General features: G+C 34.6%; 2 protein-coding genes across 2 annotated transcripts; one reads left to right on the forward strand and one right to left on the reverse strand.

Moving 5' to 3' along the window:
* Positions 1 to 10: 10 nt before the first annotated feature.
* LOC144849039 (acyl-CoA synthetase short-chain family member 3, mitochondrial-like) lies at positions 11 to 9285 on the forward strand. The gene is made up of 15 exons (XM_078705994.1): positions 11 to 455; positions 946 to 1090; positions 1400 to 1588; positions 1710 to 1841; positions 2209 to 2352; positions 2790 to 2870; positions 3158 to 3405; positions 3998 to 4101; positions 4615 to 4710; positions 5076 to 5139; positions 5270 to 5351; positions 5781 to 5903; positions 6068 to 6167; positions 6491 to 6666; positions 8058 to 9285. The coding sequence occupies exons 1-15, from the start codon at positions 145 to 147 to the stop codon at positions 8121 to 8123; spliced, it is 2061 nt and encodes a 686-aa protein (XP_078562120.1). The 5' UTR covers positions 11 to 144; the 3' UTR covers positions 8124 to 9285.
* Positions 9286 to 13392: 4107 nt separating this feature from the next.
* LOC144849158 (uncharacterized) lies at positions 13393 to 23161 on the reverse strand. Its single transcript, XM_078706182.1, has 11 exons — positions 23053 to 23161; positions 21771 to 22194; positions 21356 to 21564; positions 20703 to 21012; positions 20318 to 20508; positions 19640 to 19971; positions 19477 to 19524; positions 19103 to 19230; positions 16306 to 18998; positions 15894 to 16022; positions 13393 to 15519 (listed from the first exon to the last, which is right to left on the reverse strand). Exons 2-11 carry the CDS (start codon positions 22180 to 22182, stop codon positions 15370 to 15372), a joined length of 4602 nt encoding a protein of 1533 aa, XP_078562308.1. The 5' UTR covers positions 22183 to 22194; positions 23053 to 23161; the 3' UTR covers positions 13393 to 15369.

Genomic DNA, 23161 nt, shown 5'->3' on the forward strand with positions numbered 1-23161 from the left:
TAAAAGTACGTACTTAGTACCAACAGTGCGATTTTGATTGACGGATGTTTATCAATTCATTCAACCGTTACGAATTCAGACGAACTTTCACCTGTCGGAGTGTAGGCCTACAACAATTAGATTTAGAGAAAATATTAATATAAAATGAACACTTTAAGAAATACTTTAGAATTTATGAGGAGTAGGTCTAAATGTTGTTTAAATCTTGCAAATCAAGCACGCAAACTAAGCACACGACACCCTGTTAGATTAAAGCTAGCCGCGGGTGGTACCTTGCAGGGCAATAATGGTGTCCGGAGAGTTAGTTCAGCCTCAAATGACCTACTTTACCAGTCCACTTTTGATAGAGCTAAGGACAATCCCTCTGAATTTTGGGCTGAGCAAGCAGAACAAATTGTGTGGTTTAAACGATGGAACAAAGTTTTAGATGCAAGTAATTTACCTTTTACAAAATGGTGAGATACTTTGTTTTTTAAATTAAAGAATTTCTAATAAAAGTTTTCTATCGGCACAGTTGTGCATGTAAATTACTATTTTCTATCCGCATGTTTGTGCAGATAGTCAACATTTGTGTGGTGGCTATCGGCATAGTTAGTGATGCATGAAAAATTAAAAAATTGTTTCCTATCATCAAGGAAGGTGAATCATGCGTCTAATGCCTTTTTTTTTTTCTATTGGCACAGTAGACAACAGCAAACTATATGCATGGTCAACTGTGCCAATAGAAAATAATAAATTGCATGCTGCGCACAGTCCCATTTTTGCTCAATGACCATAATATATACCAGAAGCTGAAACATTTAATATTAATTAAATTTGGGTTATATAGCTTCCATGCCATTTATTGTATTTATCCGATATTTGCAAATGTATACAATTAATATCCATATCACAATTGCATCTATCTACTCTTTATAATTTGTAAAACAAATTTTTGTTTTGTAGGTTTGTTGGTGGCGAGTTAAACACTTGTTATAATGCAGTAGATCGTCATGTGGATGAAGGCAATGGCGAACGTGTTGCGATTATTCACGACAGTCCGGTCACAAACTCGCAAACAAAATTAACATACAGTCAATTGCAGGAAGAGGTAAAGTCTAGTACTAGCTGAGCTGATAACTGTACATTATACCTGTGCTACACCAGTAGTGGCGTAACAGGTTATCAGTGCTCACTGGCTAAACCCATGGGCCCCAGAGCATGAGCAGCCCCAGAGTGCAACTACCCAGCATTGGACGCCCTTTTGAGTGCTAACATTATAACATGGTCCATGCCTACTTTTCAAATATGGAGGGTTGAGGTTCTCAATGTACAAAATGTTTAGTATCACACTCCCAAAATGGTGGCATATAATAAATAGAGTTAATACAGATATAAAAGTTTTATTTTTCTATTACAGACTTCAAAACTAGCCCGTGTACTTATAGACAATGGCATTCAAAAAGGAGACAGGGTGTTAATATATATGCCAATGATCCCAGAAGCTGTGGTAGCTATGCTGGCCACTGCACGAGTTGGGGCTATTCATTCATTGGTCTTTGGTGGGTTTGCATCCAAGGAATTGGCCGTAAGGATTGATCATGCTAAGGTAACTGATTGTAACATTCTTAAAATCACCCATTAATTGAATTTTAGGTACATTCCTATAACTGTAGTAGTTCAGAATTCTCAAATCTTAAATACTGTACTGATTATTTCTTGTTTTGTAGCCAAAAATGGTACTATGTGCGAATGTTGGTTTAGAACCAGGAAGAATTGTTGATTATAAATCGATGCTGGACACTGCGATAGACTTGAGTGTGAACAAACCATATAAGTGTATAGTTTATAACAGACCAAATGTAAGTTTTATTGTAGTGGAAACGCAGTCTTGTTAGATTAACATGCTTTGTTCCAGACAAACTTATTCTTCCTTGATAATACCAAATCAAGTACTGTACATTGTAGTGGAGTTGTGGCTTGGTGGTTATGATATTTGGCTGCCAATTCAAGGGTCCTGTGTTCAAGTCCTGTCAGTATCAGGATTTTTTCTAATGACAATGACAATTTATAACTCCACTCCCAAAGACTTGTAATAAGACTTTGTTTATGTAGAGCATCTTGTGTATATGTTTGTCTTGTGAACAGGATTGCCACCTTTAAGAAGGATAGTGAATGAATCTGCTTACTTACACTTTAATTAATAAATTGAACTCTTTCTTTTGTTAGCAAGACAGTGCAAAGCTAATTTCCGAAAGGGATTTGATTTGGAATGATGTCGTTCCTGCAGCCAAAGGACATGACTGTGTACCAGTGTCAGCTAATGACCCGCTTTATTTACTGTACACGTCTGGTACTACCGGTATGCCTAAGGTATGTTGGTTGGAAGAGGGTGGTGATCATATCCTTGTATCTTTATTTTACAAACAAGTGTGTAAATTGGGGCACACATTTCTGCATCAGCTGCTAGTGAGTTTATAGCTGTTTAACTCAGTGGCTTACTTTACTGGTATTTTATCTCTATGCTTGGTAATGAATACGATATATTAAATGTTTGTATTAAATGTGTGTATAACCGCATGAATAATGACTTATGGGTAATCCCTTTTGATCTTACCCTATGTGCACTACATTGATGTATTTCTCTACTTCTTCATGGTAGTACAGTATATCCACCATTTTCACCCTTAAAACTGCCCTTTGATGAATGCCATATGCCCAGTGTATCCACTTGTCAGGTCATATATTGTTGTTTTCCCTGCAAGCAAGCATACATAATAGCTTTAATATACAGTATCTATTTGTTTTAGGCAGTGGTTAGGCCGAGTGGAGGCCATGCTGTAGCCCTTAAATGGACAATGAAGAATATCTATGGATTAGACCCTGGTGAGGTAAATAAAATAGTATGATGGTGTTGTAATTGTTAAAATATTACATTACGAAGATAAAAACCTTGGCTTAACTTCCTATCTGAAGGACGAGGTAATGAAAGTAATGCCTTTTGTTTGAGCATTGCTTATGGTTCTTCTCGCATGGCAATTATATCATCCACCATTCTTATATACTTTGCTATGATGATACCATACTCTACAGTATATATTCACCAAACCAACACATAAAATGTATTGTTATAGCAATCAAACATTTGCCTTCAATATATATTTTTGTTTTCAATCAGGTTTGGTGGGCTGGATCTGATTTAGGATGGGTTGTAGGTCACTCGTACATCTGCTACGCTCCATTACTAAACGGCAATACTACAATTGTGTACGAAGGTAAACCAGTTGGGACGCCAGATCCAGGCAGCTTCTTCCGAGTGCTTCATGATCATGACGTGGCAGCCATGTTTACTGCTCCGACAGCTCTTAGAGCCATTATTAAAGAAGACAGCAATGGTACCTATGCTGATAAATACAAATTTGAAAAGTAAGTGCACTGTTGTTTTCTTTCATATACTAGAGTAAAGGGTCTTTCACACCTGCTCCGACACGGTACCAGTCCGGTGGTGGCAAATCAAATTGAACGTCAATGTTTCGTTTTCACAATGCTCCACACGGCTATGTGCCAATTGATATGCACATAGCCACAGGAAAAGGGAACATTGACGTTCAATTTGATTTGCCGGCGCCGGAATGGAACCATGCTGGAACAGGTGTGAAAGACCCTTAAATAATTTATACATATTCATTATCATCAGTAATACATTGCTATACATTATTATCATTATCACAAGCAGCACAGCATCACTAATATCAACCAATCAAAACCATGGTACTATTTATTAATTTAGGTGCAAAGAAATAAAGTATTATTTAATTATTTTATTTTTTATATATACACTTGCACTGATGAAGGGCTAGTGTTGCCTGAAAGCTCTGCTAATTTTTCTGACTTTATGATTTTGTTTTTTTTTTTTTTGTATCTCCATTGAGATCCAGCCACTGATACCTACAGCATTGTCATTTTTCAGTAATTTGCCTTTGGAATTATTATATATCTGTCTTTTTTTATACTTTAGTTTTCGTTACTTGTTTGTTGCTGGCGAACATCTGGATCTTGATTGTTATAATTGGTGTCAGAAACATTTCAGATCTCCTGTATTGGACAATTGGTGGCAGACGGGTAAGAGATAATGGTGGTACAGTACTTGTATGTGGTGATATTGTAAATATTTCATTGTAGGCCTACTGTACTGTATACAAGGCCGTAATGAGAGGTTAAAAACAGATGAGGCAAAGATGCTTTAAATATAATTATTAATATAAAATATGATGATTTGTGCTGGAGGATTGGGTGGGTAGTGAAAATTGACAATTTCAGACGAAGTGAGTGCCTCGTCTGCCTCATGCTGGTTATGGCCTATTCTAATTAGAAATCTGTAAAGCTTTGTCTACACTATCAAACTAGTTTGATAAACTAAAAAGGTAGTGATATGCCCAAATATGATAGTGATATGCCCAAATATGGTAGTGATATGACATCATCATGTTTATATATGGGCACATCACATTTGTTTGTCACATAAAGTTTGATAGTGTAGACAGAGCTTAAAACTGCACATAGATTTTGAAAACAATTTTTATATTAATTGTGTATCACAGGTTAGACTTAACTGTTTGTAATCTTATCTTGTAGAAACAAGTTGGGCTATAACAGCACATCATGTAGGTCTTAGGAATGACCTTTCACCCCCTGCCGGCACCACTGGGAAACCTGTTCCTGGCTGGAATGGTAAGATGAAACTGTTGTACTGATTTCAAACCTAAAACAGTAATCCATTTTAGAAGTTCACATAGCCAACGCTTCGATCTGCGATTAGGTTTTTCAAGAATGTTCCTTGTCCTATAACATGGAGAGATAATTATGATGGAATCTCTTAAGCTCTATCTACACTATCTAACTTTATGTGACGAAAAACTGTGATGTGCCCATATATAGACATGATGATGTCATATCACTACCATATTTGGGCATATCACTACCATATTTGAGCACATCACACTTGTTTAGTTTGATAGTGTAGTCTTTACATTGTTAATCAGCGCTGGCTGCACTGTTGATGAAATATTCTTACATTGTTGTGTTTTGTCTTTCAGTAAAAGTATTGGGAAATAATGGTGAGGAGTTGGAACCAGATGAGCTTGGTACTATAGCAGTCAAGTAAGATTCTTTATTCCATTTTCTTTGGGTTTTTTAACATCTCCATGCCCATAAATGTTTTCTTTTTTATAATTACATGCTATGTAAATAACAGTTCCTACATTCTTTGTTTTTTTTCCAAATAATTTAGACTGCCTCTTCCACCAGGAGCATTTTCTACTCTATGGGAAGCAGATGATAGATTTAAAGAAGTATACTTCACTAAATTTCCTGTGAGTTAATACAGTATATACCATATGTCCTCGGGTATAATCCCACTTTGGGTCTAATCCCACCCCTACTTTATGTCTGATTTCACAAGAAGGCATATACCTGGGTATAGTTTCCGTATTGACTTTTGGCCCCTTTCTAGCCTGTTTAAATGCTTACCAATAATATTTTTTCTTGAACCAGGATTTTCCCGGGTATATATATCATGTTCTAAGCGGGTGGGATTATACCAGAGGATCTATGGTATATTAATATGTATTTTCAAACATTTTTACTAGGGATGTTTACAATTACATTAAAAAAAATCATTATTTTGTAGAATCATCATGGAGTTTTTTTGGATTAGGTAGATCTTTATCAAGGTACACACTGCCCACGTAATTCAACAAAATTCAAGTAATGCATTAATATTCATTTATTAATTTGTATAGGGATATTACAACACCATGGATGCAGGCAGCTACGACACTGAGGGATACATCCACGTTAAAGCTCGTGCTGATGACGTCATTAATGTAGCTGGACACAGAATAGCGTCTTCTGCTATTGAGGAGGTAAAATAAATATTTATATTTATTTTTCCCATACATAGTTGTTGGATATCTCCTAGTATGGCCACTGCGTACATATTCTGGTATGGGTCTGTAGGGACTGTATAGCCAAACGATGCTGTATTTATTAATAATTTCATCATTTTATATAATTTGGTTTTTTTTAGGCAATTATGTTACAAGGCGATGTAGTAGAGTGTGCAGCTATTGGTTTAAAAGATGCCTTGAAGGGACATGTTCCAGTTGGACTATGTATACTTAAAAAAGGTAGGTGCAATTCTCTGTTAGTAGAGTCATATGGCTATACATCCACGTCTGTACAAGTCTTGTGGAAGTGTGGTCCCAGGAAAAGACAAGCCTTGTCAACAGAGGTTAACATCAGTCAGGAACCCCCCCCCCCCCCTACCCCCACTCAATGATAACTCATGTCATGAGGCTAGTTAAAGATTGACAACACTCAACCCATTCAACCCACACGATTCTATGAAAAGTTAGTTTGCAAGTTAATATACGAGTAATGAATACTAGTAACCAATCAAAATGCGAGAATACAAGTGTGTTATAACAATAAATATACTTTGTTTTCTTAGATGTTGACAAATCTGATGAACAAATAACCGCAGAAATTATCAAGGCCGTACGAAACGCAATCGGACCTGTAGCAGCATTTAAAAAGGCTGTTATCGTGAGCAAGTTACCAAAGACGAGGGCAGGGAAGATATCAAGGCAGACTGTAGCTGCTATGGCTAATGGCGAACCATTTATAGTAAGTTAAGGGTCTTTCACACCTGTTCCGGCACGGTTCCAGTCCAGCTCTGACAAATCCAATAGAATGTCAATGTTTCATTTTCACGCGGCTATGCCCATATTGATTGGCACATAGCCATGTGGAGCATCGTGGAATAGAAACAGACCGGAACTGTGTCTGAACATGTGTGAAAGATTTGACTCTACTAGATATTTGTTTGATTTTTCAAAGTATTTTTTACTATCTTTTGTTTATTTTTAATAGAGATTATTTGATTTTATTTATTTTAATTTACAAGTTCTATTACCTGCAGCATACAATTAATATTTTCTCACTGTGGATCTTAAAGTGAGTTTTAAAACACAACTTTCTTTCAGATCCCCGTCACAACAGAAGACGTAACTGCCTATGCTGATGTTAAAACTGCCCTAGAAACAGAAGGCCTGTTATAAAGCTAATAAACTAAACTAAAAAAGCTAAATATTGTAATCAGATCTATGTGACCATGCTAAACTGACAAGCCTGTAGCCAAGATTTGTACATGAGGTTTTTTTTCCACAAAGGATACCTTTTTCCACAATCATAAGCTAGGCACATCTAAGCATACTTATCATCACTTTTGCTACTGGTATCTAGTTTTAAAAGAACACCTCATGAAATGGGTTCATTTGAATAAGTTCACCCCCTTCTTCACTAAATCATCATCATCATCATTATCAGCAGATGAGATGCATTTACAAAATATAAGAAAGACAGAACCTTTTCAGTTTTCACTACCCACCCGAATTCCCCATCAGATTTTACTATAATAATTATATTTTCCTCGTCTGTTTTTAACCTCTTGCTATGGCCTTGAAAGCAGCTATATGACGTCTTATACAATATTAGGAATAATTGTATATGAAAGCATCATCAAATTCAATTAATAAAAGATAGATTTATCACTTTCAGAAGATTTTCAATACTTAATATAATATCACATTAATAATAGTTTCAAATTTTAAAGAGATTGAATGTCACTTTCTTGGCCATCTACTTCAGATACATCTACATTAAATATTTCTTTATAGTATCAGTATTGTTCTATTTTTAGCAGGTATTGTTTCTTTACTGTCATATACCAGACTATGATAACTATTTGGTTCCAATATAATTGATTCTAAATTTAGAATTTGTGTTTCTCTTTAACCAATTGCAATGTATTTAATACATAACGATAAAATAATCTCATTTTAAAAATCAATTTATTTGCTAATAATATATCATATTCCTCTCAATATCATTAAGAAGTAATATACAAAGACACAATGTTTCAACAAAATGATTACAATTTGTTTGTTCATATATTTTTCAACATCTAGCTCATTTGTTTGTGTCATTCATTTTAAAGCATCATTTTCATCTTCTAGATACCACCTACTATAGAGGATCCTACAGCCTATGATGAGGTTAAGGCTGCTTTGGACAAAGTATGAATAACAACATTTAGTTATCATCACCACACCATCAGAGACCATGCTACCATTTGGTACATTTCATCATTATGTCTATATTGAAGTGAAGCCATGACCATCGGTTTGTTTACCATCACCATAGCAATCGCCATCAGAGATCATGCTACCATTCGGTACATTTCATCATTATGTCTATATTGAAGTGAAGCCATGACCATCGGTTTGTTTACCATCACCATAGCAATCGCCATCAGAGATCATGCTACCATTCGGTAAATTTTAACATTAGGTCCATTTCAACATTAGGTCTATTGAAGTGAAGCCATGACCATCGGTTTGTTTACCATCACCATAGCAATCGCCATCAGAGATCATGCAACCATTCGGTACATTTCACCATTAGGTCTATATTGAAGTGAAGCCATCACCATCGGTTTGTTTACCATCACCATAGCAATCTCCATCAGAGATCATGCTACCATTCGGTACATTTCACCATTAGATCTATATTGAAGTGAAGCCATCACCATCGGTTTGTTTACCATCACCATAGCAATCTCCATCAGAGATCATTGTACCATCGGGTATGTAACACCATTGAGTATTATTCACCATTGTCTTTCACTGTATTATGAAAACTACTATAAAAAAACAAATATTTTAATATCAAATGTACGCCTTAAATAAAGCTGTGTTCTCATTAGTGTAATAAACCTAAAGATATATTGTATAGATCTTTATTTTTTATTATGTTGGAGGATAAAACATCTTTAATAAACGCCATTACTCTCTCTGGATCCGTCTATGTGCTTAGTATTTAATTTATAGTAGAGGAGATGGACAACTAAATGGATCTCTGTTAAAATTTGAACTTTTTTACCTTTATAAATAAAAAAGCACCAATCCCCCCCCCCCCACCCAATAATAAATAAATAAAAAATGACTGTACATAATAATACTATATTTACAATATAAAAATCCATTTAAATGTCTGTAATATTGTAATGTTTTTGATACGAAATCTCATAATTTTATACTATACAACTAGTCTTCCAGTATAGGAGATATGCTTCAATTAAATGTGCATATTCATTTTGATTGGTATTTTTATACACTTTCCTTGATATATATTATAAATTTTATTAATTGTTGCTAAAAATAAACTAATCGATTATCTTCCTGATATTATATTGGTTGAAATCAATTGTAATTGTAGTTTGTTTGAACTGTTATGATGAAAAATAGCCAAAATATTCACTTTCTAAGTCAATAGTGCAGGGATTATTTCAAAAAATGGCCAAATTTCGACCCTATTATTTTTTACATAACTGGTTACTATATCATAAATTGGGATGCGCAGATGCACATAATTTGGTCTGCGCATAATATTACCTCAAAACATACTTTAAGAACTTCATATTTTGGCCAATTAAATTTTACAGGTTTTTTATAATGACCAAATTTCGACCTTCTTAATTTTCTACAAAACTGGTTACTATGAAGTTGATTATAACGAAATATATGCGCATATATGGCAATATTATTGCATAACAATTGAAATTTTAAAAGTCGGTATTTTGGCCATTTTTCGAAAATTTCCCTGTACAGGGATTTTTCAGAAAATGGCCAAATTTCGACCTTTTTATTTTTCGATAAAACTGGTTACTATAGCATAATCGACATGCGCAGAGCCGATTATTCGAATCTGCGCATGTTTATTATGCTATAGTAACCTTTTATGCCAAAAAATAAAAGGGTCGAAAATTGGTCATTTTTCGAAAATTTCCCTGTACTATAGTACAGGGATTTTTCAGAAAATGGCAAAATTTCGACCTTTATATTTCTCGATTAAACTTGTTACTATAGGATAATTGACATGCGCAGAGCCCATTATTCCACTCTGCGCATGTTTATTATGCTATAGTAACCATTTATATCAAAAAATAAAAGGGTCGAAAATTGGCTATTTTTCAAAAATTTCCCTGTACTATAGTACAGGGATTTTTCAGAAAATGGCCAAATTTCGACCTTTTTATTTTTCGATAAAACTGGTTACTATAGCATAATTGACATGCGCAGAGCCCATTATTCCACTCTGCGCATGTTTATTATGCTATAGTAACCATTTATATAAAAAAATAAAAGGGTCGAAAATTGGCTATTTTTCAAAAATTTCCCTGTACTACAGGGATTTTTCAGAAAATGGTCAAATTTCGACCTTTTTATTTTTCGATAAAACTGGTTACTATAGCATAATTGACATGCGCAGAGCCCATTATTCCACTCTTCGCATGTTTATTATGCTATAGTAACCATTTATATCAAAAAATAAAAGGGTCGAAAATTTGCTATTTTTCGAAAATTTCACTGTACTATAGTACAGGGATTTTTCAGAAAATGGCCAAATTTCGACCTTTTTATTTTTCAATAAAACTGGTTACTATAGCATAATTGACATGCGCAGAGCCCATTATTCGACTCTTCGCATGTTTATTATGATATAGTAACCATTTATATAAAAAAATAAAAGGGTCGAAAATTGGCTATTTTTCGAAAATTTCCCTGTAGTATAGTACAGGGATTTTTCAGAAAATGGCCAAATTTTGACCCTTTTATTTTTCGATAAAACTGGTTACTATAGCATAATAGACATGCGCAGAGCCCATTATTCTACTCTGCGCATGTTTATTATGCTATAGTAACCATTTATATCAAAAAATAAAAGGGTCGAAAATTGGCTATTTTTCGAAAATTTCCCTGTACTATAGGGCAGGGATTTTTCAGAAAATGGCCAAATTTCGACCTTTTTATTTTTCGATAAAACTGGTTACTATAGCATAATTGACATGCGCAGAGCCCATTATTCGACTCTTCGCATGTTTATTATGATATAGTAACCATTTATATCAAAAAATAAAAGGGTCGAAAATTGGCTATTTTTCGAAAATTTCCCTGTACAGAGATTTTTCAGAAAATGGCCAAATTTTGACCCTTTTATTTTTCGATAAAACTGGTTACTATAGCATAATAGACATGCGCAGAGCCCATTATTCGACTCTGCGCATGTTTATTATGCTATAAGTAACCATTTATGTCTAAAAATAAAAGAGCTGGTTAATATAGCATAATTGACATGCGCAGAGCCCATTATTCGACTCTGCGCATGTTTATTATGCTATAGTAACCATTTATGTCAAAAAATAAAAGGGTCGAAAATTGGTCATTTTTCGAAAATTTCCCTGTACTGTAGTACAGGGATTTTTCAGAAAATTGCCAAATTTCGACCCTTTTATTTTTCGATAAAACTGGTTACTATAGCATTATAGACCTGCGCAGAGCCCATTATTCGACTCTGCGCATGTTTATTATGCTATAGTAACCATTTATGTCAAAAAATAAAAGAGCTGGTTAATATAGCATAATTGACATGCGCAGAGCCCATTATTCTACTCTGCGCATGTTTATTGTGCTATAGTAACCTTTTATGTCAAAAAATAAAAGGGTTGAAAATTGGCTATTTTTAGAAAATTTCCCTGTACTATAGTACAGGGATTTTTCAGAAAATGGCCAAATTTCGACCTTTTTATTTTTCGATAAAACTGGTTACTATAGCATAATTGACATGCGCAGAACCCGTTATTCGACTCTGCGCATGTTTATTATGCTATAGTAACCATTTATATCAAAAAATAAAAGGGTCGAAAATTGGCTATTTTTCGAAAATTTCCCTGTACTATAGTACAGGGATTTTTCAGAAAATGGCCAAATTTCGACCCTTTTATTTTTCGATAAAACTGGTTACTATAGCATAATAGACATGCGCAGAGCCCATTATTCTACTCTGCGCATGTTTATTATGCTATAGTAACCATTTATATCAAAAAATAAAAGGGTCGAAAATTGGTCATTTTTAGAAAATTTCCCTGTACTTTAGTATAGGGATTTTTCAGAAAATGGCTAAATTTCGACCTTTTTATTTTTCGATAAAACTGGTTACTATAGCATAATTGACACGCGCAGAGCCCATTATTCGACTCTGCGCATGTTTATTATGCTATAGTAACCATTTATATCAAAAAATAAAAGGGTCGAAAATTGGCTATTTTTCGAATATTTCCCTGTACTATAGTACAGGGATTTTTCAGAAAATGCCCAAATTTCGACCTTTTTATTTTTCGACAAAACTGGTTACTATAGCATAATCGACATCGACTCTGCGCATGTTTATTATTCTATAGTAACCATTTATGTCAAAAAATAAAAGAGCTGGTTAATATAGCATAATTGACATGCGCAGAGCCCGTTATTCGACTCTGCGCATGTTTATTATGCTATAGTAACCATTTATATCAAAAAATGAAAGGGTCGAAAATTGGCTATTTTTCGAAAATTTCCATGTACAGGGATTTTTCAGAAAATTGCCAAATTTCGACCCTTTTATTTTTCGATAAAACTAGTTACTATAGCATAATAGACATGCGCATAGCCCATTATTCTACTCTGCGCATTTTTATTATGCTATAGTAACCATTTATGTCAAAAAATAAAAGAGCTGGTTAATATAGCATAATTGACATGCGCAGAGCCCGTTATTCGACTCTGCGCATGTTTATTATGCTATAGTAACCATTTATATCAAAAAATGAAAGGGTCGAAAATTGGCTATTTTTCGAAAATTTCCCTGTACAGGGATTTTTCAGAAAATTGCCAAATTTCGACCCTTTTATTTTTCGATAAAACTAGTTACTATAGCATAATAGACATGCGCATAGCCCATTATTCTACTCTGCGCATTTTTATTATGCTATAGTAACCATTTATGTCAAAAGATAAAATGGCTGGTTAATATAGCATAATTGACATGCGCAAAGCCCATTATTCGACTCTGCGCATGTTTATTATGCTATAGTAACTAATTATATCAAAAAATAAAAGGGTCGAAAATTGGCTATTTTTCGAAAATTTCCCTGTACTATAGTACAGGGATTTTTCAGAAAATGGCCAAATTTTGACCCTTTTATTTTTCGATAAAACTGGTTACTATAGCATAATAGACATGCGCAGAGCCCATTATTCTACTCTGCGCATGTTTATTATGATATAGTAACCTTTTATGTCAAAAAATAAAAGGGTCGAAAATTGGTCATTTTTAGTTCCCTTTTAACTGGTTACTATGACTCTATAAGGCAATATTATTGTATAATTGAATTTTAAAAAGTCGATATTTTGCCAATTTTACTTCTAAACTAAAAGAGAAGAAAAAAAACACTAACACCATCTGATCCATAAATTGGATTGGTACATTATATTATTAAAGTTTCGTCATCATATTAAATTAACAACAGAAACATACATAATTGGACAGCTTAACATACTAACTACTGTAACTCATGATTTATTTTACACATCTATCATGCAATGCAAATAATTATTTCTCTGTCTAAAAAAAAGAAGAAAACACCCAGTTTTATTATTCCTCTCTGTTGTACTAACTTGTTTAAGTAGAACAAATAAAATAAAAAACATTCAAAAGATGAACAGGTTTTAAAAGGTATGTCATATGGATACAAATAAAAAACATATCCATTGTCATTCTGCAGTACCAAAATGTGGTAATTTATGTTTTACTGACAAATAAATTTGTTGAAAATAATAAAGATAAAATCTATAGATTACAATAAAATAAAACCAGTCTCTAAAGCTCTGTCTACACTATCAAACCATATGTGACAAAAAACTGTGATGTATGATACGATGACATTATATCATATTTGGGCACATCAATACCATATTTGTCAAACTAGTTTGATAGCGTAGACAGCGCTTAAGAGAATAATTGCAATCTCAAAGAATCACTCGGTTGGTTTTTTGTAATAGGACTACTACCTGGTACACAAAACAAGGCAAGACAATAGGTGTATAAGTATGCAGTAAAAAGGTACTTGTAGCACTTGTTGGAGGTTAAAATATTTTTGTCTACAAATTTGTTCCGATTATAATTTAGATTTTTTTAAGTGTTGTTTTAATCTAAATCCTAGGTGCATTGGAAACGAAAACAAAAATAACAAATATCTTCCCACACGCCACATCTCATCATTTACATTGGCAAGGTAAGTTTAGTTTTCAAATAAAAGCTTATTACAGTATTTATATAAAGTAATTCATCAAGCAATATTTCATATTCCTCCTGCTCCTCATTAGAAAACACAATTATTACTATGTGAACTCAATGGCATGGGTTTAACAAATTACTCATAACATTTAGTATCATAATCAGTGTTCTACTATTACACAAATTCTTTTATATGCCACATCACATTGGGTTAAAAAATAATCCTTACTAACAATACTATTTACAGGTGTATGTATACCAATGCCTCACTGGTAATTTTAGTCAATAATAATTTAGTTACACAATTTAGTAAATAAACAATTCTTGTTTTCTTTACAACTGTTTATGCAAGAAACTCTGGGGGTTTACACTTAACAGTAGCACCAGTTGACCATCACATGATCAGAAGTTCCTCAACACTTCCATACATTCTTCAAGACTTCCATAAGTTAAAACTACCAATTGACACAAATTGCTCAAGACGTGGTCACAAATTGCTTAAGACGTGGTCACAATTTGCTTAAGACGTGGTCACAATTTGCTCAAGAAGTGGTCACAATTTGCTCAAGACGTGGTCACAAATTGCTCAAGACTCGTGGATTCGTTCCTCAAGACTTCCATAAATACCTCAAGACTGCCATAGTTTCTTTATTACTGTCATACATTCAAGACTGTCATATGTTCTTCAAGACTGCCATAAGTTCCTCATGACTGCCATACGTTCAAGACTGCCATAAGTTCCTCATGACTGCCATATATTCTTCAAGACTTCCATAAGTTCTTTAAAACTGACAATTGAGGTTTAAGTTGTCACAAGGTCATTAAGATAACCCCAGTCTTTCAATATCTATACCAAGACAAGCATATAGTCTTCTAGACAAGCATATAGTCTTCTAGACAACCCCAAAGTCTTTTAGACAACCAGGAAATCTTTTAGACAACCACAAAGTCTTTTAGACAACCATGAAGCCTTTACAATGGCTACTACAAGTTTATGAAGACTTCCATCGTTCAATACCATAGAGTCTTCTGTCATAAGTAACTTACGACCACAATACAGTTGAATATTACGCTACTATATGTCAACAACTGAGTTAACCGCAAGTATCTAATCTATAAGCGGTTCATCAATGTTCATTTCACTTAGCAAATCCTTCATCGTTTTTTCTTAACCTCCGGTTGCTTCTTCTTTTGTTTGACGTCTTTGTCCACATGTTTCTTCTTGAGTTGAAATTTCTTCACATATCCATCTATTAATCTACGGATTTTTACTGGATTAATTTCACCACTTTTACTATGACAAACCTGAAAAAAAAAACGGTTATCTCTTTATTTCAAAGAATACAGTTCTGATAAGCACAGTATTAATGAATTCTACAATTACCATTATGTGTTACAATAGAGCATTTGATTTGTGAAGATGTACGAACAAGTTAGGTCACGTCAATTCATTGTGTGTACAGAGAGAATGTGATGTGCTTCTTTACCCTATCCTTCTAAGGCCAGGCAACGATCTTAGGTTGTCTCAAATTATAATCTTCCAAAATAATGAAATTCTGGTATAAGATCTTACTTATGAAATACAGTACATGGTCTATTTTTTAAATGGGGGAAATATAGTGGAACAATTTGGGGGTAGGATCAATACTACAATAAAAAAAAAATGCAGTTAAACTCACTTGATTTACAGATCTTTTAAGTATTTCTTTGTAGTCATTTTTGTCAACTTCTTTACGCTGATAGTACGGCTTAATAGCTAGCTTCACCTCCTCCACAACACGCTCTTGGTGGTGTAACTTCTTCAAGTACTGTGTAAACATAAATTGGAATGTAAGAACAATTGCATTGAAAATCAATAAATGCTTTGACTGGTTAATAAACAAAATGGAAAGACTCAACTCTCCCAAACCAGACATTGGTCCGCCTTAAAATGGTGGAACAAATCTTGGACCTTTGAAGGCGGGTTCAGAGGCGCTCACAAATATATATCAAAAAGTAGTTTTATAACACCATTTTAGCTGTCAAAAGTGGGGAGCATATGACCCTCCTAGATCCGTCACTAAAAATGCTGTACGGAACTAAAATATTTACCCTTTCTCTGGAATTCTTGTTTTGAAGTTCAACTGCAGAAGACTCAATATCTTCTTCGTCATTAAATTCAAATTCAGCATCTGATTCATTAGGAGAGGGGGCATTGAATATCGACTTGAAATCCTTCTTTGCAGTACTTGCAAATTTACTGGATCCGGGTAGGGCCTTTTCCGCGTCTGTTTCTTTAGAATCTAGGGTTGCCTTTCCAGATTTATTTACAAATGTGTCAATCAACTGGTTTAGTTTGGATCCATCCTGTGTAACAAGTTGCGGTAAAATATCATTGAACGGTTTTGTCACCGGTTTATCTTTCGTTCCATCCGGTGATGGCTTTATTCCCGTTTCAATTTTTGGACGCTTTACAGCTTCAAAAGCACTGTCCGTGGAATTATTCAAAGAACCAAAGTCCGAGCTCAATTTTCGTTTTGAGTTTGGTGGAGGAGAATGAGTTTGGAATGACGAGCAGGGAGATGAGCTTGTTAACGATGGCGACGCAGTGGGTTCAAATGGGTCGTAGGGTTCATCGACCTTATCAACAGATTGTTCTAACGTTTGGGCTGGTTCTTTGGTCTTTTTGTCTACAACAGCTACATGTGGTGGAGAATTACTACTTTCTTTATCATTACACTTCTTAACACTATTTTGTACTGGTGGTGGTATAACTTCTTTAATTTCTGCTTTTTTATGAGTTTTAAACGCAATAGCATCAATTTTGGCTTTTAAGCTTGCTACCTCACGTTTATCAATATCGTTAATTTTTTTTCTTTCAAGTTCTTCCTTTTTATCTGTCCTTGTTGTTTCCTTAACATCTGAAATTACTTCTTTCTTTTTCTTCACTTTTTTCTCTTTCTCTTTCTCTTTTTTCTCTTTCTTCACCTTTCCCTTTATTGGTTTTTCTTTTTTCTTTTTCTTTTTATCTGAAAGTTCTGTTTTAGTACTTTTTGAACTGAAATCTATATTCTCTTTAGTTCTTTCTTTACTTTTTCCTTCTGATTTTCTATTCTCATTATTACCTTTTATTCGCTCATTTCTTTCAACCTTCTTTTCGTTAGTTACACTTTTTTCCGATTTTACAATATCCTTTGACTTTCTTTGTTCTTTATTAGTACGGTCAGATTTATGTACTTGAGGAGTTGCATCAAATTTACTGTTTTTATCGCGTCCATTTGTTCTACTACTACTCCTCGAAATGTCTTTTTGATTGGTAGTTTCGTTTCTGGATTTATCTTTACGGTTGCGATCATGATCGCGATCTTTGTTCTTATCTAGTGATTTTTCCCTGCGTTGGGAATCGGCTCCAGATGAATTGCTTCTAGTCGTCGTTTGGCTGTGACTATATCTCTTGCGTTCTTGCTTATTATCCTTTTTATCTTTTTCACGAGTATCACGATTTCTACGATCACTGTTTGATTCCCATCCAACATCACGTTTATCGATACCTGCTTTTTCTCTGCTCTTCCTCCTATCAAAAATTGGCGAACGTTCACGTTTAACAGTAAAATTTTCCCAAGATCGTTCTTTTAAATAGCGTTGGGAACCGGCACTGTTTTGACGCTGCCAATCTGCAGCAAACGCTTGTTCATAATTACGATGTTGTTGTTCCCATGTGGCAGACCATTCCGGATGATACTCAACCCACTTGCGATTATAATCATCCCAATACATTTCATAACGTGGATTATCGTAATTACGTTTAACTTGTATAACATGACGCAAATCATTATAACCACTACCGCGATCATATCTATCACGATCTTCAATCCTACGAGAATCTTGATTTTTAGGAACCTTCGAAAGATCCGATGCATTGTGGTGTTCATTCACTACAACATTGCGCGTATCACGGTCGTGGCTATGTTTTGCCTTCTTAGTTTTTTTTTTAGGCAATTTACGGCCTTTTGTTTCCTCGTCGCTTTTCACTTCCCCTTCTTCTGCAGATGAATCACGGGTGCTTCCTGACGTATGGGAGCGCTTACTTTTCCCATGCTTGCTTGATTTTTTCTTTTTATCATCTACTGACTTTCGCGACTTTCGTTCATCAGTTTCTGAGTGCGATTCAAAGCTGCTCGTTGAGGCACGACATGTAAGCGTACCTTCTCTGTGTTCTTTACCAGCACGCTCATTTTGAGTGGACTTTGAATTCTCATCTTTTTTTACTTGTGGCTTTTCTGTTGCCTCTTGTTCTTCATCTTTCTTCTGAACTACCTCTACCCACTGTGCTTCCTCCTCTACTACTTCATCCTCATCTTCTTCCTCCTCCTTTTCATCATCCTTAGTCCCATTAACATCTTTTATCTTCGATTCATCTTTAGCTTTATGAGTAACTGAAAAAGGTGTTTGTATATCCCATTCAATCTCATCGTTCAATTCTTCCTCTAGCTGGCGCTGTTCCTTCATACTTCTCACTTCCTCTTCTCGTTCAGCTGCTCGTATATTAGCAAGTTCACGGGCAGCCGCTCGCTTGCCCTTTGTTTCAAGAAAATTATGCGGTTTAACGTCATTGGAATCGTCATCGCTATCTCCAGAATGTTCTAGATTCGTTTCGCAATATTTCGAGGTATCAACATTAAACTTGACTTCAGGTGGTAAACTAACATTGTACGTATTCTTATCAGGTGACTCGTTTAATATTCCAGATTTTACGTCACCCTCAGAAGATGTGCTTGTTCTTTTCCTCTTCCGCGGTGATGATTCTGAATAAAGAAAAATAAACATTATTACATCATTTTGAAAATGCATTCATTCAAATATCTCAACATTGATAATACGAACATTAACTGAAATGTCCGAGACTAACCTTTGGAAAGAGGGTTGGCTGATAAAGTACCATCTCGATGTATAGTTACGTTCTCACTCTTAGTATGGAGTAATTCCTGACCTTGCATAATACTGCTTAAAACATCAACTGACGATTCCTGGTTTGAGCTGTGTTCAAATTTTAAAAAAAGGCAAATATATCATTTTACTGTATTGCATTTATGTATGAAGTCTTATCAGTTTGGGGATAAATGGGTGTGGTCATTTTACAAAGTGAGGTAAATAGACTATCTGATAACTTCCCCACATAACATTCCTAGAAAGTAGGAAGCCTTTTGCCATTTCCTCCCCGACTGTTATGGCAATGATGATGATGTCAGAACGGTCTACAAACCTGATACTAGAAGAACTTACCTAGAGGATTTAAAACTAGACAGGGTCTCTGAGGTATTAGAAACATTGCTGTAAATAACAAAAAACATTGCATTTAACATAGTTAACTCTTCTTTTGAAAATAACATATAAATTAATTTGTGAATATGAATAAGTAATAAGTATATTATTATTACAGACTAACCTGATTTCTGTGAGGTCATTCCCGCCAAATATATTCAGTTTAGCAGCGCCGATACCGGCTCGTTGATTATCCAAACTTGGTTCTAAGCGCACTTTTCGGCCAGGTAACAAACTCCCTGCTCTTGGCTTGACAAGGCCTAGCTTGCCAGCGATCCTCGTTTTTACCGTTACAGGCTGTAGTCGTTTGACTTTTCTCTTTACCGTTCTTTTTAATTTTGTACCCTTTTTTTTCTTTGTACCTTTTCGTTTCACTTTTTTTGGAGTTGCTTTTTTCTTTCTTTTCATTTGTACTCTGGGTAGACGCGTCTCTTTCTTAGTTGAAGAACCACTTGCCTAAAAAATCAGAAATTAAATAATTAATATAAATCAGTAGTGAACAGCATAATGTCAATGTACATTGGTTCTTCCTTATAAAGCATCCATGTTCCTTGTTGTATACTGTATGAATTGACAGTCCTTGAAAGATACTGGAAATGATGCTATGTAGTGTAAAGCTCTGTCTACACTATCAAACTAAATATGGTAGTGATATGCCCAAAGATGGTAGTGATATGACATCATGTTCATATATGGGCACATCACGTTTTTTTTGTCAAATAAAGTTTGATAGTGTAGATAAATATTGTATGGTTATTTAACTAATGAAATATGGTAGCCACGTAATATATTCATAGTGTACCTCATTTACATCTTCTTCGCGTAGTCGTAGCGCCCTTGCTTTGCTAATCTGTGTGACAACACGTTCACTAACTCTGGTTCGAGCAATAACACGCGGAATTCCTTGATAAATTTGAGAGTTCCTCGTCTCCATTGTACTTCTACTGGTAGTGTTTGCTTTATCTTCTTCTTCCACCTTAACTTCACATTGTTCTAGGAAACATAAATTTATGAAAATTTTAAATTGTTGTTGTGAGAAACAGGTTATGAGAATAGAATGTTTACCCACGTTCCATACAAATGTGTGTGAAATGCTTACATAGCCCAGCGTTACCTCTGGCCTCAAACCAAATGCAGCAGGCTAAGTGTGAACGTACCTTTATCTTTAAAAAAAAAAGGTTTCTTACTTTGTTGTTCAACAGGATCTGGACAGGATGGTGTACATTCTGGACAATACCATTCTTCAATCGGGATGTGTTCTAACGGTGGATCTAAACATTCCAAATGATATCCATTATCGCAACCATCACACAGTAGGAGCCGATCTTCACGATCGCATCGTCCACAAACCTCGCAATACGTTACCGATTCGTCTTCTTCCTCTTCTTGTTTGTTGCATGTGGCAACTTCTATGTTGCGTTCAATCGGGCCGCCAACAACACTTCGTACCAATATGCAGTGAAACACAGTACGATCCACAGGGCAAGTGTTTACATGCTAAGTATTTAAAAAAACAAAAACACTATTCTTTCTCGCAAGTGAAAAGTAAAATACCCATATATACTGTAAAGCTCGGTCTACACTATCAAACTAGTTTGACAAAAAAAGTGTGATGAATAAAATGAAATATGGTAGTGATATGACATCATCATGTCCATATATGGGTACATCACATATTTGTGTCGCATAAAGTTTTTACAAAAAACATACATAACACAATGTGTTTACAAAAAAGGAAATAAAGTTGAGAATGTTAAGGCCTATGGAATGAGTATGAATTTGTTTTGTTTTTTGTAGGTTTTCGTATGTTTATTTTGGTTTTGTATAAAATAATTTATACCTTTGACCATTCTTGTATACATTCTAAACAAAATGTGTGGTCACAGCTCTCTGGAGTTCCCAACTCTTGATCCCGGAAAGTAAGTAAACATATGTAACATCTCTCAGCGTCCTCATCGCTCTCGTACCCACATGCGCCAAGCTGACTTTGATCCTCGGGCGATGCTTCGTCCTCATTGTCTTCTTCATCCTCATCCGATTCACCCTCCTCTAATAATTTAAATAGTAATAAAATTTAAAGAAAAATTAATTGATAGCCTTTTAGATGCCTCAATCTGGTTTAAAAAAAGAAATAAGTAACATTTTTACTGTATAACAACTATAACAACTATACGGTACTGTACTATGAATGAGAATGTTTATCTTTGAAAAATGTAGAAAAATGTATTTATATAATTATAAACTCCATTACAAACCTTCGTCATCCGTGACCTCTTCGGTGACCTCTTCCCATTCTTCGACTTCTTCATATTCTTCCGATTCATGAGTTGTTTCATCCATAGTACTTTCAAGAGTTGTTCCTTCTTGGTCATTCCCTGAACTTGTATCTAAATTATCCTCCAAACTTTCATTTGTTGTCTCTCCTTTCTGGTTTCCAGCACCAGTCTCGACCAATCCATCCATAAACTCTTCATCAAATTCATCCCCGACATCAAATCCGTCGACATCTTCATTATCAAAGATTTTCTCCTTATCATTGCTATTATCATCATTTTGGAAAATATCTACCGGCGTATCATAACATTGTTTATCCGTAGAGTCTACCATTTGTGTGTGTGAATTTGCATCTACATTATTTGCCATCTTGATTTCATCAAATTTGTACATGAATCATGCATGCTAAAGGAACATTAATGAAAAATATGATATTTAGAAAAATAAACAAAAGAAGTAAACATTAACTGTAATATTTATACTAAATTTAAGTCTTTAAAATAATAATATAATGATAAGCCTATTTGCTCATTTGATTTTTCTTGCTATGTGTTAATGTTGCTTACAAATGATTATGAGCTTGGATACGGTAAAGTATCCCTATAGGCTATATTATAAATATAAATCTATCCGTTATGTCATGGCAGAAATTGTTAAATTTATTTTTTTTTAACCCAATCTATCCAAAATTATATCAGCAGCATTTGATCCATACTCAATGTATATACTAATTCTACCAAAACTATCAGTCTGGGATTGGGATTAGTCGGGCCTACTAACTTTAGTTTGGCTAGCCCCCTAGCTAGTTAGGTGTAAGTATGTGCATTGTTCTGTCATTCACACCACCACACACCGCATCCTGTCTGTGCTGGTCTGTGTGTATGTCAATTCGTTTTCATCATTTTGTATTTTTTTTTACAAATAAATACATAATTGAATTATTAATCATGTGTACTCATACAAAATCAAAATAAAATACAAGTATGATGAATTTTGAAAACAGTGATATCCTCTATTTGCAAAAATGCAAACAAAAGCCGCATTTAGTCATGCTTTTCGTGCATATCGTAGGCTTGCTAGGCTAGGCCTTCATTTATCCAAAAATGCTTCATCGCGGTCGCGTCGACAATTTCAAGACGATGGAATTCACACTGTATTTACACATGAAAAACTAAATAATGTAAACTGTAATAATAACAGAATATTGAGTAAAGTTTCAGATTAAATTAAATGAAAGAATATTTTATAGTTCATGTATATTACCTGCAAATTTGGAGAAATTCCTCTCAAAAATCGAGAGGCCTCTCAGCCGCCATGATAATTAGAATCATTCCCAGTTGCCATTGCGTGGATTTTCATTCCGGAAGTTAGC

This window comes from Antedon bifida, chromosome 7, assembly GCF_963402885.1.
Source record: "Antedon bifida chromosome 7, ecAntBifi1.1, whole genome shotgun sequence".
Taxonomy (NCBI): Eukaryota; Metazoa; Echinodermata; class Crinoidea; order Comatulida; family Antedonidae; genus Antedon; species Antedon bifida.